General features: G+C 41.4%; 1 protein-coding gene across 2 annotated transcripts in view; it reads right to left on the bottom strand.

The window, feature by feature from the left end:
* Positions 1 to 1,410: 1,410 nt before the first annotated feature.
* Positions 1,411 to 16,624, bottom strand: part of htt (huntingtin) — a 125,416-nt gene continuing 110,202 nt past the window's right edge. For both annotated transcript variants that reach the window (XM_076211210.1, XM_076211211.1), the window contains 2 exons: positions 16,171 to 16,273; positions 1,411 to 5,476 (listed from right to left, as the gene is read on the bottom strand). In XM_076211210.1, the coding sequence (XP_076067325.1) occupies positions 5,372 to 5,476; positions 16,171 to 16,273 (208 nt within the window). In that variant the 3' untranslated portion in view covers positions 1,411 to 5,371. The remainder of the gene's footprint in view (positions 5,477 to 16,170; positions 16,274 to 16,624) is intronic.

The following is a 16,624-nucleotide window of genomic DNA, read 5'->3' as shown; positions in this document are numbered from 1 at the left end:
GTTCAGATATATATACATGCATGGAACATATATTAAAAATTATATTGGTCATACGCCGACTTACAATTGGCAATGGCAGATACAGGTATCCTTCTGCACTCAGCCGAATGACCACTGTGAGGTCTGACACAATAGGAGGTCCTGCGGTAGTTCTGAAGAAGTCATGATCCGACATCCTGTAGCTAAAATGCATGCATGAGTGCTTGTGCATGCTGGACATCTAAGGGATTGAATATTTCCTTCAATCATCTTGGAACAAAAGGCAGTTGGGAGATAGGGTTGATAAAAGAGTATTGGGATGGTTTGGACATATGGAAAGAATGAGTGAAGAAAGATTAGTAAAATAGGTATGGAAGGCAGAGGTGGAAAGACTGAACATGAGGGGGGAACAGAGGATGAGATGGATGGATGGGGTAAAAGGGGCATTGGGAAAGAGGGGAAGTGTCTGTTGAGTAAGGAAAGGAGACAACAGAAGATAGGGGTGAGTGGAGAATGGTTGTGTATGGATGATGCTGTGATGCACGGGTATGGGTGGGGGATGGGGGGAGGGAGTATGTGTAAATGATATCTTGATGTAGACCAAAGGGATTTCTCCTAATCTTCTCTTTTTCTGCATGAGGGGATGGAGAGAGAGGGTTGTCGATTAAATAAAGTGGCCCTGCTGTGGATGTGCTGTCTTGCTACATTGCTTCTGACCCAGGGCAGTGGGTGAGATGCAGGGATGACCTGTCATCCAGGAGGAGCCAAGAAAAGAGGGAGAGAGGGATGGTGAATGGGAGTGGAGTATGTGGGGATGAAATGGGTGGGAGTGAATTTATGCCTTTGACTTTGGCTACCTCCCTTGTAAGGGGGAAAAGGCTGTTGGTATATGTATGTATGCATTGGTCTAGTTAGGTTTGGAGTCCTGTTTTTGTAGGAAGTTTGTGGAAAGATGATTAAGGTATTGGTATTTTATCACCCAAGATTTGATGTAGCGTCATTGTAGTTTGAGGGGGCATATGACAGAGTAGATGGTTGTTGTTCCCTAGACTGGCTGAGCAGTCCCATCTCCCTGAGGAATGCCATGGCTAGACTGGGGTTTTCCCACAAACCCCTCATTGAGTACATATCGTGTTGCTGGGGTGCATGACTGTGAACAATACAGTCTTCCATAATGTGTTGTATAGCATGGGGTGATGTGCGACATCCTGGTTAGCTCTGATGGTTGTTGTGTATATCAGACATTCTAGTACAGTACTATGAATGGTACTGTGAGGGATGCTATGAAAAGGTTTATGGGCCATTTCCTGTTATTAGATAGCCATGTATAAGGTGGGAATGAGTTACAATGATAAAGTATAATGAAAGAAGATCTTTTGATCTATAACAAAGAAAGAAAAAGGAAAAAGAACAAAAAAAAGAAGGTAAAGAAAGAAAAAAGGTGTTTATTTGAGTAAATAAAAAAACTTTAAACCATATTACATCTAACTGCTTCATCTGGAAAGTTTATTTCATTCTCTTACTATGCAGTTGGCAAAATTACTTCTCTACTTCAAGGTTAAGTCTACTTCCCAACTGCTTGAGCCCATTATTTCTTATTCTGTTAGCATATAATGTGATTTTTTTTTTTTTTTAATTTTGATATCATCAATTCCTTTTAAAATCTTTAAGGGTTGTGTGAAGTCACCCTTGAGTCTCTACTTTTATAGAGAGAATAGGTTAAAATATTTTTATCTCACCATCCAACTCCCCCATAGTGGGAAGTGGGAAATGTCTTGTCAATTGTGGAGAACTGCTGGGGTTGGCTGATGTTGTGTTGCCCCCCCCCACCTGCCTGGACAGGGGTGTCAGAACCAACAGGGCATGGCCTGCAGCAGGTCACGGGAATCAAACTAATGACCACCTGCTCGAGTTCTACATAGTATCCACTGGGCAATCATGGGCCTAAAATATTTTGATAAATTTTCATATTCAACTGATTCAAGTGATCATTTGTTGTTCTGCACAGCTTAGTATCATCAGTAAAATTGGACACAGTAGATTTGAGTCCACAGTCAATTTCACTGATCTATACTATAAACTGAAGTGACCTGAGAGCAGAACCCTGAAGAACTCCACTCATAACATCTTTCCAGTCAGAAGTTTTATCATTCAGAACAATTTGCTACTTATGACTGTTCAACCAATTTCTAATTTTGCTCAGCAAGTTCCCTCTAATTCCATGCAAATTGAGTTTAGTTCATAGTCTTGTTCATAGGTGTACTAGTGTCTAAGATGGAACAATGCTATTGGATCGGAGTAATGTGATAAAAGTGATTGAAATTCATTGGAAACCTTGTACAAGTAATTAATTTTCATTCTCTGATTTCGTATCCTATGTTAGCTATCTACCAAAGAGGAGTTAAAAAAAAAAAAAAAAAAAAAAAAAAAGCATACATATACAAGGGAGGTAGCCAAAAAACAAAGGGATAAAGTTAACTCCCACCCATTATATCCCCACATACTCCACTCCCATTCACCCCTTCCTCCCTCTTATCTTGGCTCCTCATAAATAAAAAACAAATAAATGAATAAATAAAATAAAAATAAAATCAATAAATATGTATATATCATTATCCAATTCTGTGATTCCAACTTCTGACTCAGCAATTCCTTCTACAATTTGGTCTGATTCTGTGTTCATGTGCATTCTCAAAAAGTCTATATACCAAAGGCCTCTTCCCTCTTATGGAAGGTAGCCAGTCAAGGAATGCACTCATTCCCACCTCTCCACTCTCAAAAAGTAGCTATGCTAATACATTTAAATTTGTACAATAATAGCTCTATATATCTACCTATACACCAAAAGGTTTCCTCCTCCTTAAAGAAGAGGTAGCCAGCCGAGGCACATCCCCTCCACCCACCCATCCAACAACCAGTTGTTTCCCTTTTAAAAATCTTTTAGCTCCTTGTGGATGAAGGGTCAACAATAACAGTTACACGTATAAAATCACATGTACCAACAAAAGCTTTTAAATTTCTTTAGTTGTTTGTGAACTCTAAATAGCAAGAATCTTCACTCCTTTCACAACATTAGCTCCTTTGACTGCATCTTTATCCTCAATGGTACACATAGTGAATTCCACCAAACCACATTGAGTGGTCAGGTCCAACACTTGTTCCATTGTTAGGTTCTTTTTCTTCAATGTTTTTTATTGAGGCCATAGTTAAAAACATATATAATCACTATTTATCTATATAGCAGGGACATATCACCATTCAACTACTATTCATCATTCATTTGTTTCCCTCTCATCTTAGTTCCTTTGGATGAAGGATCATCCTTGTCTCCTACCCACGTCCTAGGTCAGAAGCAATGCAGCAAGACATAGCACATCCATAGCAGGGCCTACTGCTTCTTTTACACACAACCCTCCCACTCATAATTTCACAAAAACAGAATAATGAATTACAAAAAAAATTCATGGAACTTAGGATTTTTACTGAGAGTGAGCTAATAGCAAACTAACCTTATGATTCTTTAATGTTCTTGTTACACAGCCAGCTTTGTTTGGTTCGATTACTGGAATAATGTTAAAAAATGCAATACTAGATTGTTCAAATATAAATTCCATTGTACCTTGACAATCTGAACTGTGGCCAAGAGAATGGTAGAATACAAAGAAAACCCCATGCTATACTAATCCACTCTCATATTACCCTTACAACAACACATTATTTCATTGTTGAGTGATTTGTGGGCTGGCTTATGGCCACTATTAATTACTATGAAGATGTGGGTCTCTTGCAGGGGAGACCTGGAGCAACAGACTGATTGATAGTGAATATTTATACCTGAAAGAGAAGCTCTTACAAGAAGAACATCAGTGAGAGTTATCTCCCTGCCATCCAATCCTCATTTCCATTCAGAGTCAGCTCTGAAACTCTGAAGTGCTGACACTCAAGTCATTAGACTAGGCCCAGGATGTATCTTGATCAACTTTGCATTTCCTTAACCTTTAAAAACAAGGAGAGCTGACATCTGGTGACTGGTCCCCACCCTCTACTTCTTTCAGCTGGTAACATAGAAACAATCTTCCACTAATATCATGTAGACATCAATCCAAAATTTCTTTCTAGGTGTTCTCATTTAGAAAGGAGGTTTATAAGGCAGGAAACCCTTATCTAGTCATATGTCAAGTTGGATTTATTCATTGTTCAATGGTTGATCTCTGACTTGCGTATTCATATGTTATACAAATTCTGCAACTCATTCACACTTTTTATATCGTCCATGAATTTTACATGTATGAAATGCAAGAACAGACTTAAAATTCTGGAATGAATACATGAAAATACAGAAAACTGCATTATATATTGGGACAAAATGTTTCCTAGGATATGGGATGGGGTGTCAAATCAGTATCATGAAATTCATTAATTCCTAGAATATACAAAATTTACATACCAATTTCTTGTATTATTCTTCAATGATTCATGTCTGTTGTGTACCTATGCTACAACTCAGTATCAATAACAAGCAAAACCTATCAAAAGCAAATTTGGGAAATTGTACCATATTTCAAAGATGAAAAATATATTCCAATTATGGCTTTGTTTCAATAAGCTTAAAGCAAGAATGTGTATTCCTATTGGTGACACAGAAATTATAAAAATGTAATAGAACCATCTTTCTCTTCATGCAACCATTTCAAGTCTTAAATATGATTATGGGATCACAAATCCACAAAATACCCAACCAGCAACAGCCAAATAAAAACTTTTAACAAATCAAAGAAGAATAAAAACAATTCTGATAATAATATCCTTTGGAAGAATAAAAGAAATAATTACAGAACTCATCCTTATTGAACAAATACTGGAGCAGTAATCATATGAATAATAAGTGAATCTTTACAGCACAGATCTCATTCACCAGGAATTGTGGAGTCAAATATTGTCTCCACTCACAACCATTTACACTTTTCACCTACAACTAGGTTCTTTTTCATGGGGACTACAAATTCAAACCAAAGGTGAAATGGAACATATAATCAAATTAAATTTGTATCAGTGTTCAAAACTGGGAAGAAATAATATCAAATAATTTCATATATTGAATATATTCTAATTTCCAATGTATTTATCAATACATTGAAAAAATATGAAAGGCTTTGGAAGAGGGCAAAAATTCAACCAGCCTTTCACTAATACACTTTTCCACTTTCCAGCCTAAATTCCACCGCATATTTTCATACATAAATATAATCACTTTTCATTGTTCCTAAATTACAATTTGTTTAAACAATGTACACCTTTTTACATTTATCATAACCTCCTTCACAACTGCAGCCAACATGAGACACAGAGACGGCAGTGGTGAGGTTCAACCTACAGGAAACTACTGTACAGCCTATTGCTGTTCAATGCATGACAGCAGCTCATGAAATGGAGAACCTGGAATAGCCACAGCCTGGAACACTGCATCAAACTTGACACGCTGTTCCTCCCTTGCAAGCTGCAAAGTCAAAAAGTATTAAGTCTCCCACTTTCAACCTCAGCCTTAAAACTACTGGAAAATTCTTAATATTACTAGTACAACAACCAACAGATGGATGCATTAGCAATGAGTGAAATTAAACTGATAACTGATAAGGAAGGGTGTGCTGGAGTTTGGGAGTGTGATGGGTAGGGTGTCAGGAATGGCATGAGGGTGATGGAAGCAGGGAGTGAACTGTTGATAAGTGATGTGACAGATAAGTGTGTGAGGGACTGGAGAGAAGTGTCAACAAGGATAATGTAGTAAGCAGTAGTAAAGAGTTTGGTGGTCAGTCCTGACATACTTGTTTTGTGATCTGAGTCTATTTTTATATAGCCATGTTTTGTATGTATGTATGTATCTTACAGGAAGGGGAGCTATGCTTGTGGTGTCCCGCCTTTGTATCTCGCAGTGTCTAGTTTGCTCTTAAATTTGTGTATGATTTTTGAACACACTATTGTTTTGTCCAGTTCATTCCAGATGTCCACCACTATGTGTGGAAAACTGTGAGGTGCAGGTAGTAGGTTCTCATAAAGCCCTCAACTCCACTTACCCAACTCATTACACCACATAAGCACAACCAGTTAAACATAAAGAAATACCACCAGAATAATGAAAGGAATGGAAGTTTTAGACAGGAACGACCTATTAGTGTGGGAAAACGGTAAAACAAGAGGACACGGAAAAAAATTGAAAAAGGATAGTTATAGAAAAAACTTGAAAAGGAACAGTTTCCCACAAAGAGCGATAAATACATGGAACAAATTAGACAACAAACAGTATGTGCTAACACTATACAAGATTTTCAGATAAAACTTGATGCGGAGAGATACAAAGATGGGTCACCACGAGCATAGCTCCCCTCCCGTATATTACAACTAGGTAAACACACAATCTCCTCTTAGCATCCATTCCCTATTATCTATTTCTCACTATACTTTTTAATCCCCCATGGCATTTACTTGCTTCTCTCAATCTACATTCTACCTCCACTTCCACTCCTCCCTTTCCCACAACATTTGCACCTAAGTATCTAAAACTATCCACTTCTTCCAGTCTGCCTTCCTTAATACTCACCTCCAGTTTGCTGCCATCCTCTCCCCTTTTCCCTTGTAAAGTGGAACTATACAGGCACTCCTCCAGTACTCTATCCTCTTTCAGACAAATATTAAACAACCTCACCAGTCAGTCAACCATCACCGTACCTCCCTTTTTTAATACACTCCTCATGACACCCACCTAACCCAGGTGCCTTACGTGCTCTCTTCATTTTAATAACTGCTTTCACCTCATCTTTGCTTATTTCTCCTCCAAAGTTGGAAAGAGAAACATGTTATTGAATCAGCCACTCAATATGGAACGATGAAATCCACCAGTACAATCCTTAAGCCTTTTCCAGATCCATAAAACCCCAAAAAACATCCTTACCTTTTCCTATAGCTTTCTCACATATCTTTCTTACCACAAAAATCTGATCTACACAACCTCTACCCGTCCTAAATCCACACTGTTCCTCACCAATTACTCCCCCTCTGCTAATCCTCTCAATCAAGATCCTCCCATAAGCATTCTCAACTACACTTAACAAGCTAATCTCTCTGAAACTACTACATTCACACTTGTCCCCTTTTCCCTTGTAAAGTGGAACTATACAGGCACTCCTCCAGTCCTCCGGCACTCTACCCTCTCTCCAGCAGACATCAAATAACTTCACCAGCCAGTCCACCATCACTGTACTTTTTTTAGACATTCTGCATGGCATCCATCCAGACCAGGTGCCTTAACCTGCTCTCATCATCTTAACAACTGCCTTCACTTCATCCTTCCTTATTTCTCCTCCATTTTCCTAACTCATCACAGTCTTTTTCTTAGCACTTCTCACTGCAACTATCTTTCCCTCCCTATCCTCCTTCACATTTAGCAACTCCCTAAAATACTCTGCCCATCTTCCTCGTATTGCCTTTTCTTCCATTATGATCTCTCCATCTGCACCTTTTACCTTATCTTATCTTCCTCTCTTAATTTCTTTCCAAAACATCTTTTTATTACTTTCAAAATTTTCTGTCATACTCTTATCCCATTTCATATCTGCTCTCCTCTTTGCCTCCTTTACCTTGTGCTTTACTTCTCTTTTCTTTCCTTTGTACCTCTCATATGACTCCCTCGTCCTATTTTGTAATCAATCTGTGAAAGTTCACTTCTTCTCTTCTACAACAATGGATCTGGAAAAGGCTTATGACAGGATAGACAGGAAGGCACTGTGGGAGGTTTTGCAGATATACGGGACAGAAGGAAAGCTTCTAAGAGCTGTCAAGAGTTTTTACAAGAGTAGTAGAGCATGTCCTTGTCTGGGGTATTGGCTGCATGTTACTGTGGCAAAGTGGCATGCAGTTGATACTTTAGGGTCTATATGGGGCGCCCCTATGGACCAGAGCCACACATCATTTTGGCTGTGATAGAGGAAAACTCTGTTTATAGAGTTCATAAAAGTCCATCACTCATTAACCCGTTGCGGCCGATCGCGGTAAAATAAAATGTCACGCCAGAGACGACGGGGTAGGTGAAATTTTTTTTTTTCTCTGTTTATGGGCTAAATCAACTCATTTGGGTCTAAATAGTAAGAAAAACATCAATAGACAAGTCACCTTGGCGTATTTTGGTGGTAGGGAGCAACCTATGAGACGACGGGGTAGGTTGAGGGAGTGCCACAGGCGAGACAATGGCCGCCATGTTGCCAGGCTCGATTGGTGGCGGAGAAGACACACGCGATCTTCTTCCGTATGCCTCCGCCGTACTGACGGACGTTGACGGTTCCTCTTCTCCTCCTTCCTCTCCTCCTTCCTCGTCAGAGGAAAAATTAACGTGGATGCCAGGGAACAAGGATGCATCCTCCTCCATTTCTTCCCTGAACAATGTCTGTGCGTGCGCGGTGGGTCGGTAATTATCGTCCACAGAATCACTATCACCAGAACCACTAGTGTCACTGTCACTTAGTAGGGCACTTTCATCTAAAACAGCCCGAATTTTGGCTGATGTGTCCAAAATAGCACGTGATTTCCGCGGCATTTTCGCTAATGGGGTCGAGCGAGTACGCACAAATAGAGGTCAGGGGTCAACTGGTGAGGGTGCGTGGGTCGCGCCGTGGGTGGTCGGGGTGCGCGCGCAGACACTGTGCGTGGGTATAACACATGCCAATGTGCCATACTATTCATATTTTACCCAAACAAGTCATAACTCTTGCTAATTTCGTATTTTAAAACGTGACGGATTATTACGTCAATCGTCGCTCGTTCGGCTTTTTATTCTGAGGCGCGGAAAATACATCCTCCATGTTTACCGTAAAATTGAACCAGTTTAGGAAACTGGCAACTCAATCAGGCTCCTTCCCTGGGAAGATCCATCACTCCTCTATCACGTGACACCCGGTAGAAGCTCAGGGGGCGGGTATTTCAAAAGTTACATAGCAACAAATGAAAGCCACTTACGCGACGGATCATTACGTCGATCGTCACAGCGGTAACCTTTTAGGTGACGTAATATTACGTCGGTCGTACACACAACGGGTTAACAAGCTATATAAATCGTTAGTTTGTCCACATTTGGAATATGCTGTTTCCGTATGGTCACCGAATCTCATTAAAGACATTGACAGACTGGAAAAAGTACAACGGCGAGCCACAAAACTGATTCCAAATATCAAAAATAAATCATATGAAAATCGACTAAAACACATGAATCTGTTTTCCCTAAAAAAGCGTAGACTCAGAGGTGACTTGATACAGGTCTTTAAGATTTTAAAGGGAATTGACAACATCAAAAGTGACAAAATTTTCACATTGAATGAGAATCAGACAAGAAACAATGGTCTCAAACTGTCCGGAAATAGATTCAATTTGGAAGTGGGTAGAAACAACTTTGCCAACCGTGTAGTTAATGAATGGAATAAACTTCCTGCACAGGTAGTGCAATGTAGTTCAGTTCGAAGCTTTAACCCTTTAGCGGGCAAGATTTCGTCCTCGTGTCATCAACAAGGTCGAAAATCCCGTGCACCACCGCGTCTGGGGTTACTGGTTTGATTTTTCACGGAGACGAATTACCACGAAGAAAAGTTATTTTTGTATGAAAAATAAAATTTTCCTTGCTCCATCTTCGTCTTTTTTTCCACCAAATCCAAAGGCCACAGTCCAAAGATGGATTTTTTTGCAATGTTGATTGCAGCATTAACGTCTCGGTCCATGAAGAATCCGCCAATGTGGCACCGTGACGATGTTGGCGCAGAAGCAGAAGTCGAAGACTCACCAATGGTCGAAGATAATTTGACGCACAAGCGAACATTTTACGAGACCTCTGACTTGCCTCATGCGTTTTTCTCCATTTTTGTCCTCGACTTCTCTCATAACCTTTTTCGTAGGAGCCAGACACCGATGACAAACTTTGGACGTGAAATTCTCGTCTATCGAAAAGATTTTTCCATTATTTCCACCCAAACGTTTCTCCAGAACCTGCCGGAAAGCGCCATCGGGACTGGCAAAGTGCGTCGACATCGTCGAGTTTTCGTTTTGTGCCCGACATCGGGACTAGAGTACCGGTGGGTGTCAGGAAAAAAACCTTTATATGCAAGACCCGAAAAGGACACTTGCCCGCAAAAGGGTTAAGAATCATTTAGATAAATACCTAAGTAAGATGCTGTAATGATTATAATTTATCTTATATTATTTGTTTTTGTTTTGTTATCATTTGTCTGTCTGATTTTCTTTTATTATTAGTTATATGTCAATTTATTATTATTTACTATTTACCTGTTTGTTTATTATTTAACTATACCTATGCATTTATATATGTATTTTATTTGTTATTTACATTATTATAGTTTTTATTTATTATTTTATTATTAATGTTATTTTTTTTTCGCATCCAACCTAGATATGGATCAAAAGGTCTCCTGTCGGCATGCACCGCCTTTGTAATCCTTTGTAATCCTTTGATGACACTTTTATACTACGACTGTCCCTCCGTTATGCTGTCTCCCAACCCCTTGTTACTGTCCTGTACAATTTCTATGAATATTCATTTCCTTTTTCGCCTACCTTCCCTGTGGTGGGGGAAAAGAATACTGCCACCAAGAAATTCCACTTGGATCGTAAGAGGTGAGAAGAAAGGGACGGGGATTGGGACTAGGTATCTTCTCCTTGTAGCCCCACAGGGGACATTCCTAAACGAAAAAGTAAAGGCATTAGAGGGTCTGGAATTTTCCCGACCAGCACCATGAGGTTTGGGTCTTTTAATGTGCGTGGATGTGGTACAGATGAGAGTAAATGGGAAGTGATAGGTAGTAGGTTTGTGAGAAGAAAGATGGATGTGTTGGCTTTGAGTGAAACTAAGTTGAAAGGGAAGGGTGAGTGTAAGTTTGGGAGTGTAAGTGGGAGGTTATCAGGAGTGAAGAGAGGGCGAGGGAGGGAAGGGGTGGCTATTCTAGTAAGTAAAGAGATAGGTAAACGTGTAGTGGAGTGGAAGGAGGTTTCCTCAAGGATAATATGGATGAAGGTGAAACTGGGAAAGGAGATGTGGGCCTTTGTAAGTCCATATGGGCCTGGCAGTGAAAAGAATGTAGAAGAAAGGGAGGCCTTTTGGATAGATTTAAATGAGTGCATAGAGGATTTAGGGAGAAATGTCAATGTAATAGTTCTGGGAGACCTTAATGCTAGGGTAGGAAATGGTTCAATTGATGGAGTGGTTGGGAAATGAGGAGTTCCAGGAAAGAATCGTAGTGGAGAGTTGATGGTGTAAATGTGTCTAGAGAGTTGATGATAGCAAATACAGTGTTTCGGAAGAAAGTCAAGCATAAGTACACATGGGAGAGGGTGGTGGATGGAAGGGTGGTAGATAGAGCGTTGATGGATTATGTAGTGGTAAATAGGACTATGATAGGAAGAGTTAAGGATGTACATGTGCTAAGGGGAGAGGGTGGGGGAATATGAGATCATTTTTTGGTGGAAGGTAAGTTGAGAGTGGAGGATAGATGGAGAAAGAGGAAAGGGACAAAAGGTAGGGAGGTGCTTAGAGTGAACTCATTAAAGGAAAAGGAGGAGTACAAGAAGAAGCTGAAGGAGGAGTGGGAGGGAGTGAAGAATAGAGTAGAGCTAGGTGTGGAGATGGTTCAAGGAGGGAGTCACAAAGTGTGCAAGGATGGTGTGTGGAACAAGAAGGACAGGAGGAAATAGAAGGAAGGGTAGTGAATGGTGGGATGAGGAAACAAAGAAAGTTGAAGAAGAGAAGAAGCGAGCTTTCACAGATTGGTTACCAAATAGGACGAGGGAGTCATATGAGAAGTACAAAGAAAAGAAAAGAGAAATAAAACAAAAGGTAAAGGAGGCAAAGAGGGGAGCAGATGTGAAATGGGGTAAGAGTATGACAGAAAATTTTGAAAGTAATAAAAGGAAAGAAATTAAGAGAGGAAGAGAAGGCGAATCAAGTAGAGAAGAAAAGGTAAAAGGTGCAGATGGAGAGATGATAATGGAAGAGAAGGCAGTAAGGGGAAGATGGGCAGAATATTTTAGGGAGTTGATAAATGTGAAGGAGGATAGGGAGGGAAAGATAGCTGTAGTGGGAAATGCCAAGAAAATGACCGTGATGAGTGAGGAAAATGGAGGAGAAATAAGGAAGGATGAAGTGAAGGCAGTTGTTAAGATGATGAAAGCAGGTAAGGCACCTGGTCTGGATGGATGCCATGCAGAATGTCTAAAAAAAGGAGGTACAGTGATGGTGGACTGGCTGGTGAGGTTATTTAATGTCTGCTGGAGAGAGGGTAGAGTGCTGGAGGACTGGAGGAGTGCCTGTATAGTTCCACTTTACAAGGGAAAAGGGGACAAGTGTGAATGTAGTAGTTTCAGAGGGATTAGTTTGTTAAGTGTAGTTGGGAAGGCTTATGGGAGGATCTTGATTGAGAGGATTAGGAGAGGAACAGAGGGAGTAACTGGTGAGGAACAGTGTGGATTTAGGATGGGTAGAGGTTGTGTAGATCAGATTTTTGTGGTAAGACAGATATGTGAGAAAGCTATAGGAAAGGGGAAGGATGTTTTTTGGGCCTTTATGGATCTGGAAAAGGCTTACGACAGGGTAGACAGAAAGGCACTGTGGGAGGTTTTGCAGATATATGGGATAGGAGGAAAGCTTCTAGGAGCTGTCAAGAGTTTTTATGAGAGTAGTAGAGCTTGTGTCAGGATTAGAAATGGAGAGAGTGAGTGGTTCGAGGTAAAGGTGGGACTTCGTCAAGGATGCGTTATGTCGCCCTGGCTGTTCAACTTATATATGGATGGGGTAGTGTGAGAGGTAAATGCAAGGGTAGTAGGTCAGGGATTGGAGATGGTTAAAGAAAATGGAGAGAAGTGGGAGGTGAGCCAGCTGTTGTTTGCGGACGACACTGCGCTTGTGGCAGGATCGGAGGAGGGATTGTGGAAGTTGGTGACATAGTTTCGGAGAGTGTGTGATAGAAGAAAGCTAAAGATAAATGTGGGTAAAAGTAAGGTGATGAGATGTACAAAGGGTGAAAGTGGCAGTAGTCTGGAAGTGAGCATTAAGGGAGAGCGACTGAAGGAAGTGAATAATTTTAGATACTTGGGTGCAAATGTGGCAGGAAAAGGTGGAGTGAAGGTGGAGGTAGAATGTAGATTGAGAGAAGCGAGTAAATGCCTTGGTGGATTAACCCCTTCCATACGGTGCCGCACACGTAGGCGTCATGGACTTAGATCTCGGTGGCAGCAGCCAATGCCAGCCGTACGACGTGTCGTAATAATACTCGCATCATAAAATATAGTCACCGCTTATATCGATCGTTCTCTCTTCACCCGTGAATTTTGATAACCATAGAAAATGCGATTACAAAAGAATTAGAAAGAATGTCATTATGGAGGGGCGACTACAATAAATATAATCAAGACGCCGATATGGCAGCCTCGCAAATACACTCGCTCCCCATGACGCCTACGTGTGCGGCACCGTATGGAAGGGGTTAAAAAGTGTAATGAGGAATAGACATTTGGGAATGGATGCTAAGAGGAGACTATATGAAGGAGTGATTGTGCCAACAGCACTGTATGGGGCAGAAACATGGAACATAAGAGAGGAAGAGAGAAGGAGTTTGAATGTGTTTGAGATGAGGTGTTTGAGAAGTATGATGGGGGTTACTAGGCTGGATAGAGTGAGAAATGAGGAGGTGAGGAGGAGAACAGGGGTGGAAAGGGGGTTGAGAGATGGGGTTGATGAAAGAGTATTAAGATGGTTTGGACACATGGAAAGAATGAGTGAAGAAAGACAAGTAAAAGAGGTATGGAAGGCAGATGTGGAAGGAGTGAACATGAAGGGATGTCCTAAGATGAGATGGATGGATGGGGTGAAGGGGGCTTTGGGGAAGAGGGTAATGTCTGTTGAGGAGGGAAGGGAGAGGACAGAAGACAGGGGTGAATGGAGAATGGTTGTATATGGATGATGTTGTGATGCATGAGGTGGAATGGGCAGGGGGATGGGGGGTGAGGTAGTATGTGTGAGCAAATTTTGACGCAGCCCAAAGGGATTTCTCCCCGTCTTCTCCTTTATGCATGGGGGAAGGAGAGGGGGGGTTGCCGATTTAATGAAGCGGCCTTGCTGTGGATGTGCTGTGTCTTGCGACACTGCTCCTGACCCAGGGCAATGGACAAGGTGCAGGGATGACCTGTCATCCAGGAGGTGCAAAGATAAGAGGGAGGGTGGAGGGGTGTGGAGTGTATTCAGGGATGGAATGGGTGGGAATGATTTTATGCCTTTTCCTTTTTGGCTACCTCCCTTGTAAGGGGGAAGAAGCCTTGGTATATGTATGTAGTAGAGTATGTGTCAGGATTAGAAATGGAGAGAGTGAGTGGTTCGAGGTAAAGGTGGGACTTCGTCAGGGATGTGTTATGTCACATTGGCTGTTCAACTTATACATGGATGGGGTGGTGGGTCAGGGATTGGAGATGGCTAAAAAAAATGGAGAAAAGTGGGAGGTGAGCCAGCTGTTGTTTGTGGACAACACTGCGCTTGTAGCAGGATCAAAGGAGGGATTGAGGAAGTTAGTGACAGAGTTTGGGAAAGTGTGTGAAAGAAGGAAGTTGAAGATAAATGTGGGTTAAAGTAAGGTGATGAGATATACAAGGGGTGAAAGTGGCAGCAGACTGGAAGTGAGTATCAAGGGAGAGAGACTGGAGAAAGTTTTAGATACTTGAGTGCAAATGTGGCAGGAAAGGGAGGAGTGGGGGTGGAGGTAGAATGTAGATTGAGAGAAGCATGTAAATAACTTGGGGACTTAAAAAGTGTAATGAGAAATAGACATTTGGGAATGGATGCTAAGAGGAGAATGTATGAAGGAGTGATTGTGCCAACAGCACTGTATGGGACAGAAACATGGAACATAAGAGAAGAAGAGAGAAGGAGTTTGAATGTGTTTGAGATGAGGTGTCTGAGAGGTATGATAGGGGTTACTAGGATGGATAGGGTGAGAAATGAGGAGGTGAGGAGGAGAATGGGGGTGGAAAGGAAGTTGGGAGATTGGGTGGATGAAAGAGTATTGGGAAGGTTTGGACACATGGAAAGAATGAATGAAATAGACTAGTAAAAGAGGTGTGGAAGGCAGAGGTGGAAGGAGTGAACATGAGGGGTGACCTAGGATGAGATGGATGGATGGGGTAAAAGGGGTTTTAGGGGAAGAGGGGAATGTCTGTTGAGGAAGGACAGAAGAGGACAGAAGACAGGGGTGAATGGAGAATGGTTGCATATAGATGATGTTGTGATGCATGAGGTGTAATGGGTGGGGGGATGGAAGGTGCAGTAGTATGTGTGAGCAAAATTTGACGGAGCCCAAAGGGATTTCTCCCCGTCTTCTCCTTTTCTGCATGAGGGAACGGAGAGGGGGGGGTCGCCGATTTAATGAAGCGGCCTTGCTGTGAATGTGCTGTGCCTTGCGACACTGCCTCTGACCCAGGGCAGTGGACAAAGTGCAAGGATGACCCATCGTCCAGGAGATGCCAAGATAAGAGGGAGGGAAGAGTGTGGAGGGTAGTGGAGTGTGATAGGGATGGAATGGGTGGGAGTGGTTTTTATGCCTTTGTTTTTTGGCTACCTCCCTTATATGGGAGAAAAAGCCTTTGGTATACATATATACACACACAAATATATATATATATATATATATATATATATATATATACACACATATATATATATATATATATATATATATATATATATATGTATGTATGTATGTATTACATTGTTGTCTTTTGGTGATGGTATTTTAACTTGGGTTGGTCCAGCCTCTTCATCAGACATGGGGTGGGTTTGTCTTTGAGTTCTAGACAGGTTTTTAATAAATGGTTAGTGAACTTTTTCACAGAGGTAAGATACATACATACATACATATACCAAGGCTTTTTCTCCCTTCCAAGGGAGGTAGCCAAAAAGGGAAAGGCATAAAAACACTCCCACCCATTTCATCCCTAAATACCCTCCACACCCCTCCCACCCTTCCTCTCATCTGAGCACCTCCTGGATGACGGGTCATCCCTGCACCCTGCCCACCGCCCTGGGTCAGAAGCAGTGTCGCAAGACACAGCACATCCACAGCAAGGCCGCTTCATTTAATCAAAATATACATCAATACTCACACTTTGTCGGAAATGCGTTGCTGCTAGACAAAATATCTGTCGATCTCTTGCATCTAATTTACCCAAGCGTGCTTGAACACAGGGAAATGCTGCTCTCAGCCATCTGCAAGAGATATTTATTACAGATGAACAAAGATAGTTTGCTTCTATGCCCCCAAAATAAATAAATACATATTATGTGTAAACCTATGGGCCCTTTCCCCTTTATAATGGGGGTGGCCAAGAGAAAGCACAAACACACAAAGACACACACACAGACCCTACACCCATCCAAAAACTCAATTATTGTCCCTTGCATGTGGTGGTTCTGCAAGATGGACAGCAAAGCTTCCTATTTTCAAAACCTGTCAACCCCCTCACCGCCATCACAAGGTGCAGCCTTGCAGAGATGATTCTCAGTCTCTGGACTGGGCCAAAGATCTCTATCAAATTCAGCTGTATTTCTTACACTTTT

Source organism: Oratosquilla oratoria, chromosome 28 (assembly GCF_046742065.1).
Source record: "Oratosquilla oratoria isolate Oo_2021 chromosome 28, ASM4674206v1, whole genome shotgun sequence".
NCBI classification, from domain to species: domain Eukaryota; kingdom Metazoa; phylum Arthropoda; class Malacostraca; order Stomatopoda; family Squillidae; genus Oratosquilla; species Oratosquilla oratoria.
This window is presented reverse-complemented; position numbering and strand designations above follow the sequence as displayed.